The following is a 20,515-nucleotide window of genomic DNA, read 5'->3' as shown; positions in this document are numbered from 1 at the left end:
ATTCATGATTAATGCGTTTGCTAGTTGCAAGGGTCAAAACTGATTTGTTCTGACTTAAAAAAAAAAACAAAAACATAGAATGGTATAGAATGCCTTTTACTAATTTTAACAGCATTTATCAAATGCAGCACGTGACTTACCTTAATTGAAACGGCACTTTAGTTTACTTTTAAAAATGTACTCATTACATCGTAATGTTTGTGTTATCCTTAACGGTTTCTATTTGTGTTTCTAATGCTCGGGGATTTTCGGGCTAGTTCGGGAAGTTACGTCAACTTTCCCTGCGTCACGATGACACAAGGCCAATGGGCGGGCCACACAGCCTCTCGGAACCAATCAAAATGTACCGTTGCGTCATCCTGTCTACAAGGGTAGTTGGTGTCACGACAAAGAGTCATTCTCGTAGAACAAGACAAGAAATCAACAACGACAACATGGAGCAAGCCTGATAGAAAACTTAGGGGAAAATGGCACACATTCGCCAGAAAATGAAGCGGCAGTTCAGTGACATTCATCTGTCTTTGACGCGAAGCCTGTGGGTCTTCGACGAAGAATACCAGAATACGTGATAAGAGTTGTTGACGTCATAACCGTTCTTATCGTCACACCAGCGAGGAAAATGGCTACGCTAGCCACTCAACCGAGGACAACGACAACGACGACGACGATCACCACTACTATGGAGAGCTTCGGCTGCAGGGGTATGGCGATTCTGCCTTGGACCAAGCAGTTGTTGACCGTGTTGTGGGAACAGCTATGGCTGCTGGTTCATGTCATCTATTGCTCTTTCCTGTCAGGTAAAACCTCCACTAAAGTTTCACTCTTTCATCGCTCCTTACCGTTCACCTTTGTGCTGCGTTCAGGGTATTCAGAGAAAGCGACTGCGTTTATTGTATTAATTTCACTTCACTGCTTGGTAACTCAATTGAAAAAAGGATATAATTGTATTTAATGTCAACTGTCAATCCACATCCTTATAAAAGTTAATTATTTTTTTTATGTTTTAAATCTCCCGGTGACCGTTGACTGGCGTTGTATTGCGTTTACCGTAACTAGGAGACGCAAGTACTTCGTCTGCACACAAAATCAATACGCTAACTGCTATTGTAACAACACAATGACTGTTAAAATATAATATTTGTGGTAACATACTAACCGATTTTAGTATTACTTTTAAAATAGATAATTTACGCACGTGTTACTGTTTCAGCAGCCATATTTACTGCTAAAATAGACTGCCGTAACAACATCACATGACATATTACTCACGCCTTATGCTGGCTGTGGTGCCTTTGCGGCATATAAATACAATGTACAATTTCACAAACTATTGATATGATAAACTATAGCATATACAGTGTAACTTTTAGATATCGTATAGTATATAGTAACAATAAGATAATAATGTTGTATTTGGTTGGAATGATTAACATGGATTGGATTATCTTTAAATGAAGATATGTCTATTTATGTGATACAAAAGTTATTTTACAGTTTTTATATCCCGTTTCCCTTCCAGTCTTCCAGATGTTTCGGTTTGAGGTCCATCTCCGAATAACAGACCAGATGGGTCAGCACATCCAGCACAGCCCTGCCGAGTCTTTTCTCTTCTCCTCGCTGTTTGACGGCGACGGCGACGAAGACGGCAAGACCACGGCTGAAACGCTTCTATCCAGCCTGGCCACGGATGACCTCATAGACGAGGGCGTCTATGTGGGCTTCCGCAGTGACTGGAACATCTTTGTGTCCGGCAGCACGGCTTCCAACGAGGACAAGTTCTTCACGGGTGCTTTTCCCAAGGAGAGCATCTTCCAACAGGACACGTCGGAGAACGAGAGCGGTGAGGACGACATTATGGACAGCAAAGAGAGCGATGAGCCGTGGGAGTCTTTGTCCACGTGTAAGGACCCCTACAATCCCGTGTTCGTCTCCACATGCATGTCCTCAAACGTGACAAAAAGCCTGAACGAGCCGGGAGATGACGCGTCTAGAGGCAAAGCCAGGGAGGAGATGTCAGGCCTGAAGATGTGGGTCAGCCGCTCTGACAGTGACAGCAGCTGGTCCAGCTGGTCAAGTTCGGACGTGTCGGGCGGCGACCTGGAGGAGAGCGAGAGGCTGCTGGAGTTCTTTGCCAGTCCAGATGACCCGTACAATCCCATGTGCTTCACAGCATGCACCATCAGTAAAGCCCCGCCGCCGCCAGTCTCAGTGTCCGCCCCCTCACCCGCTTTCAAGCCAGACAACGAGGAAGGCAAAAGCTGCCTCGCCTCCTCATCTGAAGATGAAGAAGAGCCCGTAAAGGCCCTCAACCGAAAAGACGACCCGTACCACCCTTTGAACTTTCAGGCCCCTCTAAACAAACCCAAACCTGCAAAAAGCATACAGGCTCCGGGCGCCATACCCATCATGGCGCGTAACCACAGAAAGTTTCAGTGGCGTGTCAGGCAGCATGATGACATCGTGCGGGTGCCTTGGAAACGACACACCCACAAACATCACTCAACTCCAGAGAAGCACAACAACACACAGAAAAAGGTATACACACACATGTGCTCGTCAACACTTTTGACCTCAGCGTCAATTTTTACAACTGTGCAGCACGGTGGATGAGTGGTTTGCTTTACACCACATTTAATCATACATGCACTCAACGGCAGAAAGTACCAAGTGTTTTATTTGGGGTTAAGGCGTTTATTTTGTCTGCTCCAACCTCTTCATGCTTTATTAGAGACGAGGTGTTAATTAGACCAGCGGAAATTGGTTAAATGTCTTCCATAACGGTCACATGACTTTACAATGCAGACACATTGTTGAGTGTGTTGCGTTTAGTGACTATTTTGTCCAGTGAGGGCTGCATGTGGAAGAATGTTGATGTTTTTAATGTAGTAAACAATGACACCTTTTTGGTATCCCACCCTCCCTTTTTGTGTAATTGCATATTTAGAAAGTGTCCAAATGAGAAGTGGTCTCCCGTGCCGCACTTTGGACACCCCTGCATAAAGTGTTAGTGTTGTTCATGTTTGTTTCGTTGTGTGTTTTTCAGTTGGATTTCTCCCCGGTGGTGGAGGTGCATGTGATGCGCACGTGGGCGTTTGCCATGCAGGCGTCCCGCAAAGGACCATGGGAGGAAATGGCGCGGGATCGTGAGCGCTTCCGCAGACGCATCGACGAAACAGAGCGAGCCATCGGGCACTGCTTTAACCCCGCCCACAGGGACAAACTACGTGCGTACGTGGACGCCGCCTCCAGCGCCTCACAATGATGAACAGTGTCACTTCCTGCGTGTGATTGTTTGATTGGTTGCAATGCAACGATGATTTGATAAGCGAGACTTTGTACCACAAATGTTTTTTTTCCTTTGTCACATGACTGCTGCACTGACTGACACTTTGTCTTCACACCTCAATGTTTTACGTGCAATGTTGTTATTTGCCTTATTTTTGGACCTACTTGTATTTTATGTTGTGTTTTTAGGCAATGAATGTAGCTGCTCAGCTAGATCACAAAGAAAAGAAGAGCTTTAGTGTTTTTAAAGAACTTCTTCAAGGAAAAAAGCAATTTTTTTGGAATTTTGTCATCATCTACAATCCTTTAGCACATATTTCTTTCCCTTTTCTGTGTATTTTAGCGGGAAAAAACGAGTTAGTATGAGCTAGCTAACAAAGTATGTCACAGGAGGCGCTAAAGCCTGAACAAAAATCCTTAAAAGAAACTGAAAGAGTGTTGAATTTACATAACAGACTTCCATATTAACCCACCTACAGCAAAATTGGTATTGTAGCAGCTGACACGAAAAAACTATTTTTCTGGTGTACTAACGCGACACCGCGCTAGCCGCTTGTCTCAGCAGCATTCACATACCGAGGAGCGGATACCTAGCTCTCAATTTCACTACAAAGATACTATATCAAGATACTGGTTTGATGTCAGCATTTTTCACTTGAAGGGAGCACACGTCTTGTGCTGGAAGACACAGCCATCTCTTGGAGAGCCAACATATTAAGTGCCGTCGAATGTTTCTATGCTGCTGTTGTTGCTGACAGCACTATTGCAAACTTATGGGCTAAGTGGAGGAAAAAATGTTTTCGTAATGTTTGGAATCATCAACATATGGCAATTACTTGTTAATGTGTGATCACAGCATTTCTATAAACTAAAAAAATGTATAAAACAATATAGATATGTTTATAGACAGTAGGTCCCAATGAGGTGCATTGTTAGCTAGTTCATACTAACTTGTTTTGTTCCTTAGAACGCACAGAAAAGGAAAAGATGTGTTTGTGTTTCACTTGGTTGTGGATGATGGGCAAAATTCCAAAAGAGCAGTTTTCCTTTTAGGTTTGGTGCAATTATTTTGTGTTTATTATTAATATATTCTTCTTGATGCCTTTTCTATTTTCACAATACAGCCCAAACACCTTTAGACGCATTTTAGCACTGACTGAAAACATTGTCTAATAAAAAAAAAATCAAAATTTGGGCGTTAGTTTTGTATAAATATAATAGTTTATAATGTATAAATACTGTATGTTGCAACCAGCCTTTCTTTGAAGATGCAAGTCTTCATCTCCCGGTATTCATGGTGTAATGAGTGAACAGCCCCATCAACAAGTCTTGATGCCTATTAGTGTGTGACACACACACACATTTCCCAGAAGACTATGGGTCTGGCTGCTGTAAGGCTGTGGTAAGTTGAAAACACAGAATGATGAAATCACCTCCCTGAGGGATGAAATCAATTTGCAGGAGACAGCTGAGACCACGCCCACATGCCGTGATGAATAATTGAGGTCTTGGTGGTCCAACGTCCACACAACGTGTTCATATTAATTCATAAAAGCTGACAGAAAGTGAAAGTACTGGTCACCAGCCAATCACAGGGCACATATAGACAAACAACCATTCACACTCACATTCATACCTATCGACAATTTGGAGTCACCAATTAATGATTAAAAATAATTAGACCACCCTTGTTTCTTCACTTTATTGATCCATTTTAATGCCTGGTAGATTTGTTTGGACAGATATAATGATAACAACAAAAATGTCTCTTAAGAGTTTAATTTAAGAGCTGATATCTAGCAACTTCCATGGTTATCTTAATGTTTCATGTTCTTCCATGAATAACTTTAGCATTGGACTGCCAAACAATTCAACTGTTATGAGCTATTTTTGTTGTCATTGTAATATGTATCCACCCTAAGGTACATCTAGTTGTACCAGGCATTAAAATGAACATGAAACTGAAGAAATAAAGTGGTCTAATCAATTTTTATGACTGTAGAAAGGAACTGAAAAATAAAATAAAATGAATAAATAATTAATAAAATCAGTCTATAGTATCCACCTGATCCTGATAGCGCCCTTGATATCAATACAATTTAGAATTGGATCTGTCCACCCACCCCTTCTAATGAGATGCTGTAGTTTTTCCAGCGAGGGCTGCATTGCAAACAACAAAAAAATATATTTATATAATATATATTTATTAATTATTTATTTATATAATATATAATATATATATAATATATAATCATTCATTTTCTACCACTTTTTCTCACAAGGGTCGTGGGGGTGCTGGAGCCTATCCCAGCTGTCTTCGGGCAAGAGGCGGGGTACACCCTGGACTGGTGGCCAGCCAATCACAGGGCACATATAGACAAACAACCATTCACACTCACATTCATACCTATGGACAATTTGGAGTGGCCAATTAACCTAGCATGTTTTTGGAATGTGGGAGGAAACCGGAGTACCCGGAGAAAACCCACGCATGCACGGGGAGAACATGCAAACTCCACACAGAGATGGCCGAGGGTGGAATTGAACCCTGGTCTCCAAGCTGTGAGGTCTGCATGCTAACCACTCGCCCGCCGTGCAGCCTATGTTTATATATTCATTTTGGAAAATTCTTAAGTCAAAACTTTCAGCTTTTTCTCTTTACTTTTTCTCATTTTTTAATTTTTGTTGTTGTTTAATTAAATTTCTAAATTTCTAAAAATAATAATAATAATAAAATTTCTACAATGAAAAAAAAACAAGGCACAAACCGTCCCCAGAGCCGTACTTTGGACACCCTTGCCTTAGCTGTATTATCAAGTCTCCATGCAGGTAAACACACAAAGATCATCTCGTCTTGTGGTCTTCCAGCATGCTTCCTCGTTAGCACGCCGGTCGCTAGGCAAGGTGTGAGGGCGTGTCAGCCAGCGTGGAAATGATTGCAGATGATTGCAGCAGCAGCAGCATTGCTCTCACATGTGGATGCTCTGCTCCGTTTGCCACAGGCGGCCGACATCTCCAGGGTGGCAATTAGCTGATGATGCAACCTGCCTGCAGCTCTTTATGCAGACTCACACAAAGACGCACAGGATCAATGGTAAAAAATAATAAAGTAAAGTAAAAAATAATCCCCATAATGGACAGCTTTTAGACACATAAAAGCACCCCATCCATGTACACTTCATCTTAACTATAATACAGTAAAAACTCCATCCATCTATTTTCTATACCGCTTATTCTCACTCTTTTATTTAAAAATATTGATGTCACTCGGGTGAACAACATTAGCCATCGATTTAGCATTTGTGACCCCGTAAAGTAGCACATTTTTTTTTACATGTTTACATGTTATGTCTTTTTGTCTTTTTTTGCCAAATGTTGATATATTGCACTTTGTTCATGGACCTTGAACGCACCACACTTGCATGCTGCAAAGTGTGAAACATATTTAAATATTTAATGCATCCATTTTCTGTGCCTCTTATCCTCACAAGGGTTGTGGGGCCTATCTTTGGGCGAACTGGTCAGCCAATCACAGGGCACATATAGACAAACAACCATTCACACTCACATTCATACCTATGGACAATTTGGAGTCCCCAATTAACCTAGCATGTTTTTGGAATGTGGGAGGAAACCGGTTAAGATTTGAACTCGGGTCTTCCCAATCTCCTGACTACATGCTAACTACTCGTCCACCGCTGCCCTAAATACTTAATATGATGAAGTATTAGGGCCAAGTTAAAAAAAAAATCAGACATTTTAAGATTTTGCATAGCTGCTGGCTCATGAATGATGATGTAAGAGGATGGAACACATGGATTCTTTAGTTGTGTTCAAGGTCTGCCTAAGAAAGTGCCATTTATAGTAGAATATATAACATACACTATAATGAAGTCTGATATTTTCGAGAGAAAAGCTGTTAGCTTTATCTAACAGGCATTGCCTGAGACAACCATGGAAAGGGATGTGTGACCTTTGACCTTGTGCATGTGGAGGGCGGGGAGGAAGGCGGAAGTGAGAAGGGCTCGATATGCTAATCTGTTTCTGCACAACGTTATAAATAAAGGCTTGCCTGAGACGTGATATTACAATTTTATTCTAATAAATTAATAACTTGTCTCCTAAACGTACACCTTTTTTGGCCTACATTTATAAAAACAGACAAACGAGACAGCTCGTTACTGCACGTGAAGGGAAACACTTCCTGCGTATAGAACATTATGAAGCCTCGAAAAAAGCGCCAGCACTGCTTTGTTTATAATGTGACATGCATATTAACCAATCTATAGCATCGATGTTATTATTATTATTAACATTGTTACGCAAAACAAACGACAGTACTCGCATATTGACACCTTGTCACATCACACCGACTACCTAGTCTAGCCGGCTAGGAGCTAGCTTCGTCACACACTCCGCCCCAGCTTGTCATGCCCCTACCAAAAGGTAAGGCTACATTTTTAAGCTTCCGTGTTTTGGGGTTTGGAAAAGTTAGGCGTAGTGTTCCTTTTTAATCTTTCTCTGTGAAATGTTTGCTTAAAAGGTCCAAAATACGGAAAAATTGGGGCACGTTGGTGTCAGAGAGCTATCCATTTAAGAATGCAGTATGTTCTTTATTGTACTCTTCCGCCAATTTTGGACCCAACATTCAAATGAAACATCTTTTGTAATGCTATTGGAACCTTCATGTACCTAATGTTGTGGCTTGCGAGTGTACACTTGAGTTAACGTGATCTTATGCATTTCATTTATTTAGTAAATGTCTGTGTTGGGTCTTCAGACACCTATCGAAATCACGTAGAAAAAATAATGGAACACGACCGTTACTCTACTGCCCTCTTGTGGTCAACAAGTGAACTGCCCTGTTATTCATCCACTTTGACAATGGAAAAACATGGATTTGATGTGCAAATTGGGATTAAAGTGCGTGTACGTATTTGTGTACATTATGATGGCGGGGATATTGTTTATATTTGTTGTTGATTCAGTTAAATGATATTGTTAACCTGTGCTGTATTGCGCTAAAGATGAATTAATTTAACACTGATTCATATATCACAGCATATCATAATCATATTCCCCAGATACAGTGAAATTGACCTCCAAGGGTGTCCAATGAGTATCCCCCTTGGTTGTATTTTTATTGGCCCCCAGCACTTTTTTAACAACATAGTTTAACAGGAAAACCGAAAAGCCAGCAGTTTTACAACAATAGAGTCATATTATTAGGAGAAAAACATAATATAATGTAACAAGAAAGTCACAATTTTTTGAGAATAATGTAATATTGTGAGGAAAAATAACATTTTAGTAGTGTGAAGTTTAGCTGTTAAATAATGACTTCATGTTATTTTTTCAAGTTGTAATCTGAAAAACAAACAAAAGCTGCCATTTTTGGGGGAAATTTGATTGTGTAAGAAGTTATACTGTTAGAAGAATAAAGTCAAAATATTATGGGAATAAAGTGATAATTGTCGCAGGGTTTCTATCCTTTTCTCCCCCAGGGTTTTGGGTAGTTTTTCTCCCGCACCTCCCCAGAATACTTGCTTTGCAGTTTGATGATTTAAAGATGATGTTTTATTATGTTAATTTTAATAAACAGGAGGGAATTGTGAAAGAAATTTAAAGCTTTTTGCTATTGTATTACAAAACTAACAGTTGTTCTGAGAATCAGTTGTATCATGTGACTAAACCGTTGTATTGTAAGACAAAGTTGTTGTGAAAATTTACGAGCACCTGATCATTTCCCTGTTAAAGAATGTGTTGCATAATGTAATAATGTAAATAATGTAAAAATAATGTAATTTTAGTAACATAGATTTGAAATATTAAAGAAAATATGTTTATTTATAAAATAAAGTTCTATAGTTATAATATTATGATAATAAATCATCATATTACAATAAAAACACTGTGAAGCTTGTTTATGAAGAAAGTTGCTATATTTGGAAAATTAAAAAAAACATTGCAAATGTATAAAAAGGTCAAAAGGTTTATTAAATGTCAAAATGGCCCATGCATCCTTTCATTTTTTAGTATGTGACCCTCGATGGAAAAAGTTTGGACACCCCTGCTGTATAATAAGCAGTACAACAAGTTGATGATGCTGCTAGCAACCGCTCGAGGGCGCCAAAGAAAGAAAAACGTTCAGTCTGCCATGATTGCTTTTAATGCATTTCAAAATGAAGCATATGATGTCAATTATAAAGTGACGGTGAAAAAATGTTTAGAATAGTTTGAGGCTCAACATGTACAATCATTTAAGAGATATATCAATGCACGTGTACTTATTTATAAATACCCTGTCCCTGTACACACATCATTAAACAATGTGTTTGTTACTGTGGTATACAGTGGTGTTTTGAATATTTGTGGTCACAGTATTAGAAAGAATGCAGCAGTGCATGAACTAAATTTCTAAACAAAGGTTGTCAAGCTCTTATTAGAATGTATTTGTAGCTTTACCATAAAGGTTACAGTCAGTGTGTTTAAATGGAGGGATGAAGGAAGGCTAAGTGAGGCCTCAGGCTTGAGCACTGAGATGCAGAATGATGGAGCAGAGCCATGCATTATTTAGCCCTCATTAGCATAAGACACAATGTTGGGAGATGTTTTTTGCTTCTTCTTCACTCCATCGTTGTGCTGCTCTGCCAAAGAAGGACAACTCAATGGACATGGACCCCGCAGCCTCCTGGATGCCTGTTGTGTTCAACACTGAGAGCATTATTGAGCTTTGATTTATTGACTTTTGCTTGAAGTTGTTCCATCTTATATCAACATGTCTGATTGCACAACAGCTGGAGTCTGCACAACACCATCCTGGAGGAACTTGTGCTACTACAGTAATATTAGGCAATGATATTGTGACATAGCCATGATGGTATAGTGATTATAGTTTTTATTGGTCTATATGACACCAAAACATCCAACCATACATCTTCTATACAGCTTATTCTCACTAGGGTTGTGGGTATGCTGGAGCCTATCCCAACTGTCTTCAGGCGAGAGGCAGGGTACACCCTGGACTGGTCGCCAGCCAATCACAGGGCACTCGTGGACGCCTGCATAGTTGTGATTTAGCATTTGTGACAGTTTTTTTTTACATGTTTACATGTTATGTCTTTTTTTGCCAAATGTTGAGATATTGCACTTTGTTCATGGACCTTGAACACACCACACTTGCATGCTGCAAAGTGTGAGACATATTGAAATATTTAATGCATCCATTTTCTGTGCCTCTTATCCTCACTAGGGTCGTGGGTATGCTGGAGCCTATCCCAGCTGACTTTGGGCGAACTGGTCAGCCAATCACAGGGCACATATAAACAAACAACCATTCACACTCACATTCATACCTAAGGGCAATTTGGAGTCGCCAATTAACCTAGCATGTTTTTGGAATGTGGGAGGAAACCCACGCATGTACGGGGAGAACATGCAAACTCCACAGAGCGATGCCCAAGTTAAGATTTGAACTCAGGTCTTCCTAATCTCCTGACTACATGCTAACCACTCGTCCACCGCGGCCTTAAATAATTAATATGATGAAGTATTAGGGCCAAGTTTTACACACAGAAATGGCCGAGGGAGGAATTGAACCCTGGTCTCCTAGCTGTGAGGTCTGCGCACTAACCACTAGACCGCCGTGCCGCTGCCAATCCCAGCTGACTTTGAAAATAAGATATGACAATATGACAGAGGCCTACAAAGGCGTCTATAGAAACATTTTATTGTAACATGCAGTAATCCATGCATTAACAAGTACATCGATGATAATGTGTAATACTTACAGTATCTTGCTGTATTTTGATGAGTTAAACCATTACCGAAACCTATTTCGTAGGCGCTTTGATTCAGCCCAGGAGCTTATGTTACTTTGGTCAACAACAGCACCATAGAAGCATCAACAACACAATATCCGCTCTCACTGGAATGGCTGTGTCTTCCAGCACAAGATGTAAGCTGGCCCTGCTTCTTTCAGGTTCCCTGTAGAAAAAGATGGCCTTGGTGGAAAAAAAATGGACAATGAAAATGGACCCATGTTATGGTGTAATAGTGACAACGTTGTATAGTGTGATAGTGTGTGACAATGATAATGTTGCATATTGTGTGGATGATATCAGGAGACTGTGTGTGATCCCAACTGTACTTAAATAACAAACTTGCTATTCTTCACACTCCTTTATTTAAACGTTGTACATGTTTCCTTGACGCATTACTGCACTTATGCCCCCTGGCTGGTTATGAGCACAAAGAGGCCTCCGGTGAGTGCAGTGGGGGGGAGATGAAATTCATCTCCGGAATCCTGCCCCATGTTCCACAGGTAGAATTTGTCTTGTTCTCACTTTGTGGAGACCCGCCTAGCCTTGACTCTCATACTGTGAAGTGGACAAACTTTGAGTTATTTTGTTCAAGTGCTCACATATCATCACAGACAAGAAGACCTTGTTTTTCATTATTTGTCAGACCAAAACTATGCTCACTTCTGGAGAGCCTAAACGTGAAGTTAGTCATGAGGACATGATTAGTACTTCAAACAAAGCAAACAGCTTAGGTATGTTTTGTGTTTTTCCAAGTGAGGACGGGGGACAGGACAGGACGGCACGTAAACATGGCACGAGCACGCCAACACATGCCTCCCGGAGACACGGACACTTGCTGGAAAATGAGATTCCAGTGAGCTCAGCGTTCCTGACGAGTGACTGCAAATGCACCTCACGAGTGTGTGTGTGTGTGTGTGTGTGTGTAAGCTGTGTTTGTCTTAATGAGGGACTGGAGAGCAGCGGCAATGACATGTTTGCTGTGTGCGGACGTACTGTAACTTTACTTCCACGCAGAGTACGTTCAGTGGTATATAGTATCCATACACAACATACACACAATATTACATATTTGCATGAAATAACTGATTTTTATTGGGATGTTGTTGACTAGTGGATTTTACACTTGTGTTGGCTCTTCTCAGATGCTGTAACATTCTCTGCATTGTGTTGCCAAGGAACAGCCTCTAAGTGTGGTTTTATTCATGACATACTACGTAACTATGAGCTATGATTAATTGATTTTTTATTGAAGGGGCCCAATAATATTTTAATACAATACTCCATAAATCTGAAGTTGTGTACAGGGAAAATCTGCATTCTTCCCCTCCTCAACCGACTATGCGTACTGTATTGCGATTGGTCGAGGGTCAAGCCCCCCCCTCCGCACCCCAACAGGTGATAAAAGTTATCAGCAAACATTAAATAAGAACTTTTAGATAATGTACAAGAGCACAGCATTTTAAAAACATACATCAGTTCATAAAAACCTACAAATGTAGGGTAGTTAAAATATGTTATTACTGTATTTTATTCAATTATGACTTAAGTGTTGTGTGCAAACATTTGTTTGCCTGGTTTGTCATTTCTTTTGCTAAAATAACACTATAATTAAAAACCTGTGGAAGAAACGTCACTTGTTAGCCGTGAGTCATCAGTCGTCAGATGTCCGCCTCTCGGCGGCGTCCGTGAAAGCAGCGCCAGTGTGTCGAGATGAAGTAGGACAGGAGGACACCGGAGCGGATCATGGCGGCGCCTCTGGGCCGGGACTCCCTACCGGAACACTGGTCGTACGGTGTGTGCAGCGACGGACGGGTATTCTTTATTAAGTGAGTGTTTCTCGGTGCTTTTGGCGGGCTCTCCGGAGCTGGTGTAACAGGTGTTTGTCTCCTCCTCCACGACTTCCTCCCCCTCCTGTGTGACCGGACAACAGCGACCAGACCCGGGATACCTCCTGGCTGCATCCTCGCTCCTCCGAGCCGGTCAACTCAGGACACATGATCCGCTCAGGTAAGCTAGTTTGTGAGATTGCTCGGCCCGGCCCGGTTTGGTCCGACTCGACTCGTAACGGCGAGAGGGCAAAACTTTCAAGTTTCCTTTTGCTTTTCTTTGCAGACCTACCGCGGGGTTGGGAGGAAGGATTTACGAACGAAGGGGCAAGCTACTTCATCAAGTAAGTCATCAAGAGGTTTGCTAAAGTTGAAAGTTAGCTTCATCATGGCGGCCGCTCATCCAGGAGCGATGCTAATTAGGGCACAGCTCACCTGACCCCCTCTTAGCCACCCCGCCTGCTTTTTATGCACGTTTTTCTAGCTATTGGCTGTCCTAAAAACAGTGTTGGGCAAGCTACTTTTAAGAAGTAATTAGTTAAAGCTACTATTTACTTTACCATAAAGGTAACGGAATCACTCCTTGATAAATATAGTTAGTTACAAGGAGAAATAATCAGTGTGTTTTGAAAAATATATGGCACTGCTTGTGTTTTGTGTCGCTCTTCTGTATTCCGATGTCATGAAAGCACCTTGTCCTGTGATTGGTGGAGAATGAGGAAGTGTTGTATGGGTGTGGAGAAGACAGAGTTGATGTGCAAGTTAGAGATGTTTGAACTGAGCACTGCTGTTGATGTGTTAAGGCCAGCATAAAGTTACAAAAGAGTGTCGGACCTCACCTCACATTTCACTGTCTGTACCGAACATTAGAATTAGTCATTCATTTAATTGCCACTGACACCGTTGTTGTTTTCAGGCTGCTACTCCCAGAACCGATTTACAGAATTTGTGAAATTACATCTAATTTGCATAATTGGCCACAGCCTGTGAGTATACCAATCGTCCAGAGCCCACCATGGCGAATTTTGTAACACGTGGAGTAGTTCCAGCTGCAATAACTATCTCTCTTTAATTGCCGTTGTTTGTTTGCAACAAAGGAAGCTAAGAAACGAATAAGTTGTGTTTTGCTCACAGAATTGACTTCTTAGCTTTTGGTTACAAATTTATAAAGTATCATAAGTATCATGGCTTTTCTTTCAGTAGTTCCTAGCTAATCCAGTAAAACAAGGAGTTAGTCTAATCTAAAACTGCACTCCCGCCCCCGGCTAAGCTTGTGATTTGTGTTTGGATTAATTTGCCAAAATGTAAATAAGACTTAAACTGACGATCATTCTGCTTGCACAGAAACCTATTTGTTTGAATGTCGTTCTACAGTTGGTAATTAGTGTCAGCAAGTCCAAGTAAGGATAGCATGTGTGTAGCATGTAGATCGACGATAAAATGATGCAAACATTTAGCATCAAGCACAGTTGTAGTGATGGCAACCATGTTTGCTTGTGTTCCCCTGGCAGGCATTGTGTCAATATTCAAATGCTGCTTTGTTTCTAGTTTGTTCTGTCCAAGCAAAATGCTTCCAACGCACCCACTAAATGGATTTAAGGTTGCTATTGACAGCCTTTGGGATTTCATGCACATTCGTACATCATTCTGTCCAATGGCTTCTATTTCCAACGTCATTTTGTGAGGTGTTTGGCATTTGTATAGCGATACATGATTCTGAGAAAAATCTGATGATTTTGTGGCTTATGGTCGCGGTCGGTATGCTTGAACCGATCCCTGCTGATGTTGGGCAAGAGGTGGGGTTCAACTAGCCAATGGCAGGGCACATATAGGGAAACAACCATTCATGCTCACAATATTCCCACTCACAGTAACAGTTTTTCACCGATATAAATGAAATATTCAAGATAAAGCTCTTAATGAACAAAATAAACATTATTAACAAATAAGTTATTTGTTAATATGATGCACACAGCCATGAACAACTTCATGCTTGCATCCTTTCTGCTCCATTCTCCTTGTGCTGTGAGGCGTTCAGGCACACTCGTAGTTGTGAATGTTAGGTGCTGATTGTTTTTTCGTTTTTATTCACAAACCGGCTGTGACTTAGGACTTACAGCAACATTAAGTCATCAAACAAAGTATCTTTTGTGAAAGTGCTCTCCTGTAAAAAGAAACTTCATAACATTTGTATATTTGTAAGTTACGTTGATAAAAAGATTAATATCATTAAAAGAGAAGTTCAGACACTGTTCTATAGGTGTCAGTAACATTACATTGATGAGACAATAGACACCAGGAAGTATGCTGTCAATTTTAATGTCTGAGCCTTACCTTATTTATGTCTTTATTTTGAGTAATACAAGTATTAATATGGATGTGCGATAGATGAGTGGTTGGCGTGCAGGCCACACATCTAGGAGAACCGAGTTCGATTCCACCCTCGGCCATCTCTGTATGGAGTTTGCATGTTCTCATGCTTTCATGTTTTCATGTCTCCGGGTACTTCGGTTTCCTCCCACATTCCAAAAACATACTAGGTTAATTGGCGACTCCAAATTGTCCATAGGTATGAATGTGAGTGTGAATGGTTGTTTGTCTATATGTGCCCCGTGATTGGCTGGCGACCAGTCCAGGTTGTCCCCTGCCTCTCGCCCGTTTCATGTTGATCTAAAAATGGTAAAAACTGTATTTACATTGTCAAACAGATTTTCTGTGCTCTAACTATGAAAATATTAAATTTATTAAAATTGAATCATGCCCCCACATATTTGCAGAATTATTTTCTCTGCTTTTATTGTAATATTTTTTAACAATAGTAACTTAAATAGAAGGTGTTTTGATGGCGCTGTTTTTCGGGGGTGGTGCAGAGTGCTACAGCTACTGCATGAATCCAGCGCAGGTCACAGGTCAATTGGCTCACATTTTCCTGCAGGAAGATGCTTTGACAAAAATGTATTTTAGGTTGGCAGGTCTGCACACACAGTGTTTGTTAGCCTCTGGCTATTTGCTGGTATGCTTGTCCCGTAGTAATGTTTTCTTTGCCTAGACCCCCCCCCCCATACATGTGTACCCCCACTCCCTCTCACACAGCCCCCTCTGTTATTGTTCAGGTGCATAGAGGATGTTTGTCTTAGACTCCTGCTCTATTACACACACACACACACATGCACGCATACACACATACATTCTGTATGTGACGTATGTTGGTCTCTCTGCCAATTGCCCACTGTCACACACCCGCTCTCAGCAGGGGTGTTGGCTCCAGCAGGAGGAGGGATGAACTTCCCGCTGGATGGTCTGCATGACCGGCGTCACTGAGGGGATAGAGCGGGCAGAAAGAAACACGATCATAGTCAGAGTGAAAGGGGCTTCTGTCCCAGCAGCCTTCATCACCTCCCTCCACGCACTATTACTTCCTGCATGAGACATGCATCAGCCAGCGACAAAGACGTGGTCGGAAGGTAGTCAAGCCACTAGAATGTGCTGAAAGTGCATGTGAAACACTGTTATCTGATCATTTTAGTGTTGTTGTACAAACACTGTCAACTGTAACTGCATAACTACAATTTAGTTTTATATACAGAAATATAATACAGAAGTACAAAACCTGGGGACACTGCCAGGGTGGTCCACCTACATTATACATTTGTAGTCGACATAGCATTGACAGAGATGTTAGCATCTATGGGATTTCTAGGGTCCTATGATATCCGTTTTATGTTTTCCCAAATTCTATTTTAATTTTTTCAAAAATAATGTTTTTCCCTTTCATTTTTTAGTATTGAATAAAATTTTACATTTTCCACTTTTTTTTTTTTTAAACATAACGTGGGGCGGCATGGTGGTCGAGTGGTTAGTGCACAGACCTCACAGTTAGGAGACCAGGGTTCAATTCCACCCTTGGTCATCTCTGTGTGGAGTTTGCACGGGTACTCCGGTTTCCTCCCACATTCCAAAAACATGCTAGGTTAATTGGTGACTCCAAATTGTCCATAGGTATGAATGTGAGTGGGAATGGTTGTTTGTCCATATGTGCCCTGTGATTGGCTGCCTCTTGCCCGAAGACAGCTGGGATAGGCTCCAGCACCCCCGCGACCCTCGTGAGGAAAAGCGGTAGAAAATGAATGAATGAACATAACGTGTGTGCTTTATGGGTTCGCAAATAAAATGACCATTAATTAATGTTAACATTTATTGATGCATTATATCAATGATCAATTTTGCCCAATAATTGAGAAATAGGTGTAGCCTGGCTAACTTTTCTAATTGGATGTCAGCCTCTGTGTGTATTGCTGCAAAGTCAAACTGTAATACATACCTGTGCTTGTGATTAAGGAAGATGTCATCACCATGCAATTTCAACACTTATTTTGTTTCTACAGTTAGCTGACATTGACATTGGGCATTGTAAAAACGCTCCTACATTAAAGCGGGGACTCAGTGGGACCATTTCAACATGTTTAGTTTGGGCGGAGGCGGTTTTGTGTTTGCAATGATATTCCGCCACGATTGAGCTGTCCAGCGAGTAAATACTTCCCCACATGAACGTTCCTTCTCCTTACGATGCAGCATTTGATTCACATTATGTCATTTTCCATGGGATTCCGTGGAAATCATAGAGCTCTACGTTTTACATACTTTCAGATGGAACCGCTTTCATGTCAATCTCCAAAGTGTCCAAGAAGACTGGAACTATTTGCTAGATATAATCACCTTTTCGAAAAATAATATCTGATTACTTGTTAAATGTTGGCATGTTGACACGTGGGTGTTTGGGTTGGTGACCTCCTGTTCCTGTGTGCAGTATAATTGAGCTGATACGTAGCTGTCAATAAAGAGCACTTCCTTAAGCAAGGCATAGTTGCTTCTGACTTATTCTGGTGTAGCTCAAGCTCGCTAAATCGGGGGCCCCAAACCACCGTACTTACAAGTGCATGTCGTCTCCCTGCAAAAACATGGGCAAAATTTTGGGATCTGTATGGTGCGGATTTAGTGCACGCAGACACGATGTAGCACTTTTAGTGTAGGAGGAACTTTGACTATGTGCAGGCTGCATTGAGGCCACGGCTATGTGCGACATGCATGGCCACTGCTGCAAATGAGCACACATTTTGCCAAAATTGCAAAGCCTACTATGTTGAATGAAAACAAAAAGGGATAGTAACATATAAAAGAGGGGATCGCGTTGTTTATGCATACCTGCTCCTGCAGGGACACACTATGATGACTCCACAGCGATAACTCAAGCAGAAATAGTGTGTATCCAGCAATGCCACAAGTTTTACTTAAAACTTATGCAATGTATTTGTAGCTTTGGGTGTAGCTTAGACGTTGGTATTTTTTTTTAATTTTTGTGAAATTACCACGGTGTCTCGTGAAAACTTTTTTAAAAAAAAATTTATCTTTTATACTTGTAAAAAATTTTTTTGTTTTCCATTTTCGGAATGTGCTGCGGGCTAATCAAAAAAACAGTCACAGGTCGCACTGGCCAAACGTGTCATGTTTTAGGTGTGGATTTGCTGTATTTCACTTTTCAATTGGCGTTGAAGTTTAATTTCCCACACTTTGGCCTCTGACTTGTCCTGCAGACTTTGAGCTGTGGGAGTAAATTAATAACTAACCGCCCACCTCTTTTCTAAGCAGGATGAACAATGTAGATCATTAATAGATTTTAGCAGAGAGCAAGATAAACGGTGAAATGCCTTCGTAATGCCTCTATAACTTAATAGAAGTTATATAGAATATAGTAATATGTTGGAAATAGTAGAAATACAGTGGATCCTTGCACATTTGCAATTCAACAATCAGGGATTTTTTTTTTTGTATTATTCTATTGTCCAAAATCTAATTCACCATAAGTAGGTCATCCTTTAGAAATGTGTACAGCATACATGTAGCAGTCCCAGAAAGTCCACAATTTATGCCCTTCAGTAATTTTCTTTTGCCAAGCACTGAGATTTTCAACTTCTTTGGGCATCTTTGAATGCACCATAGTTCTGTGCTGTGAGATGCAACAGCTTGCCTGTCTGCAGAAGCACTAACTATCTTGGACAGCTTCAAAACTTGCATCAAGGTGAAGTGAAATTAATAAATAAATGTAAATTGTTACTGGAATTACAACAGGTAAGCAGCGTGGATTATGTAGATGTGGCTTGGCGAAAAGCCTTCTGTCTCCTGGCATTCTGTAGCGCAGTGATTCCCGGACTTTTTACAGTGGCGTACCTCTTCAGACATTTGACCAGAAACCGTATACCCCCACTCATGCATAATAAAAAAAACATATACTTTTTAACGTTGATTAACTTTAAATATTGAACAGAATTCATTAGTTCATTAATTTTATAATATTTCCATGTCAGATGTGTGTGTATTTTGCATGGTGACTGTAGGATAAAGACAATGATGATATGTACCTGCATATCTTTTATTCCACTCTGATGTCGGCACCCTTCCCTTTGACGGAATTAAATTTCAGCTTCACTTTTTTTGTCCAGTCATGATGGCTATGGTTTAATTCTGCATATTCATTTCATACCAAATTGAAAGGGAAAGTTTAACAATCATGATCAAGCAGTATCTGTCCCAAAGTCTATTTGTTTAACATTGATGTCTGTTACAAGTAGAACATTTTGTAACATTGTCTTATTGTTGAATGAACAGCAAGTATTTGGTTTTGTGAATAACACCTACTTTGCCCTGCCTGCAATTTGCTAGTTTTGATGCTGCTTATTGAGTATGAAGTGTCCATTTTCTGACTGGAATCTTTCCATGGTGTCCCAACTGCAAAAGAACCATGACCTCCTACTTAATATCTAAAATACAACGATAATGCCTATTTTTGGGGTGGATCTCCAATCACAGTGACAGGTTTTTACCGCTGCTCCATGCGGGGATTAATTGGAACAGCACAACATTCAAACGTACTTATTTGTTGATATGATGCACACAGAGCTATGAACAACTTGGCACACTGTCTCCATGCTCCTCTGGTCTCCTCACGCAGTGCGGCCTTTCAGGCGCACTCGCAATTGTAATTGTTAGGTGAGTATTGTTTTTTTCATTTTTCCTTTCATTAGTGATAGCGAGATGAGGCTTTGAACCATTTCTGTCAACTGGTTCGAGAAGGGGTTTATTTCTTGAAACCACCTGCTGGCCTTGGATAAAATTACGGCTGTAACTTCATGTGTGATGCATTGAATGCTGATCTGTTTTGTCTCTTGGAAATGGTAATGTACTACAAAAATTTGTATAACCACATGACTAATCTACATTGTGTGGGGTAAAATATACAGTTTATATAAAATGCTGAATGTTTTCTTGTCTATAAATGCCATGTATCATGTGATATGGATAGCTTTGTCATGGTTTTATGTCACCTGGCATGGCCTCAGTGAAAGTGCTTGTGTAACTAGGAAGATGTATGAACATGTATGCTTGTGTAACTTGGACAGAACATGGGAGATTTATTTGATTTTTATTCAATAATCATTTTTTTCTTAACAATTTTTGGTTTGAGGCAAATCCTTTTTTTGTTACATATCCACTATCCTTTTATGATACAACATCTCCACTATGCTT

General features: G+C 40.6%; 2 protein-coding genes across 3 annotated transcripts in view; both read left to right on the top strand.

Annotated features, from left to right (window-relative positions):
* The first annotated feature begins 347 nt into the window (after positions 1–347).
* LOC131131094 (uncharacterized) lies at positions 348–3,558 on the top strand. Its single transcript, XM_058075464.2, has 3 exons — positions 348–797; positions 1,520–2,535; positions 3,044–3,558. The coding sequence occupies exons 1-3, from the start codon at positions 620–622 to the stop codon at positions 3,260–3,262; spliced, it is 1,413 nt and encodes a 470-aa protein (XP_057931447.2). The 5' UTR covers positions 348–619; the 3' UTR covers positions 3,263–3,558.
* Positions 3,559–12,769: 9,211 nt separating this feature from the next.
* Positions 12,770–20,515, top strand: part of LOC131131664 (pleckstrin homology domain-containing family A member 7) — a 104,510-nt gene continuing 96,764 nt past the window's right edge. For both annotated transcript variants that reach the window (XM_078790953.1, XM_058076555.2), the window contains exons 1-3: positions 12,770–12,934; positions 13,039–13,115; positions 13,221–13,278. In XM_078790953.1, the coding sequence (XP_078647079.1) occupies positions 12,852–12,934; positions 13,039–13,115; positions 13,221–13,278 (218 nt within the window). In that variant the 5' untranslated portion in view covers positions 12,770–12,851. The remainder of the gene's footprint in view (positions 12,935–13,038; positions 13,116–13,220; positions 13,279–20,515) is intronic.

This window comes from Doryrhamphus excisus, linkage group LG1 (assembly GCF_037039965.1).
Source record: "Doryrhamphus excisus strain RoL-2023G ecotype Guam linkage group LG1, RoL_Dexc_Guam_v1.1, whole genome shotgun sequence".
Lineage (NCBI taxonomy): Eukaryota > Metazoa > Chordata > Actinopteri > Syngnathiformes > Syngnathidae > Doryrhamphus > Doryrhamphus excisus.
The sequence above is the reverse complement of the archived record's forward strand: the minus strand, read 5'-3'. Positions and strand labels throughout refer to the sequence as shown.

Coding starts and splice junctions, on each gene's coding strand:
- LOC131131094 (XM_058075464.2), top strand. CDS start 620: ATGGCTACGCTAGCCACTCAACCGAGGACAACGACAACGACGACGACG. Junction 798..1,519: donor CTATTGCTCTTTCCTGTCAG/GTAAAACCTCCA, acceptor TTTCCCTTCCAG/TCTTCCAGATGTTTCGGTTT. Junction 2,536..3,043: donor ACAACAACACACAGAAAAAG/GTATACACACAC, acceptor TGTGTTTTTCAG/TTGGATTTCTCCCCGGTGGT.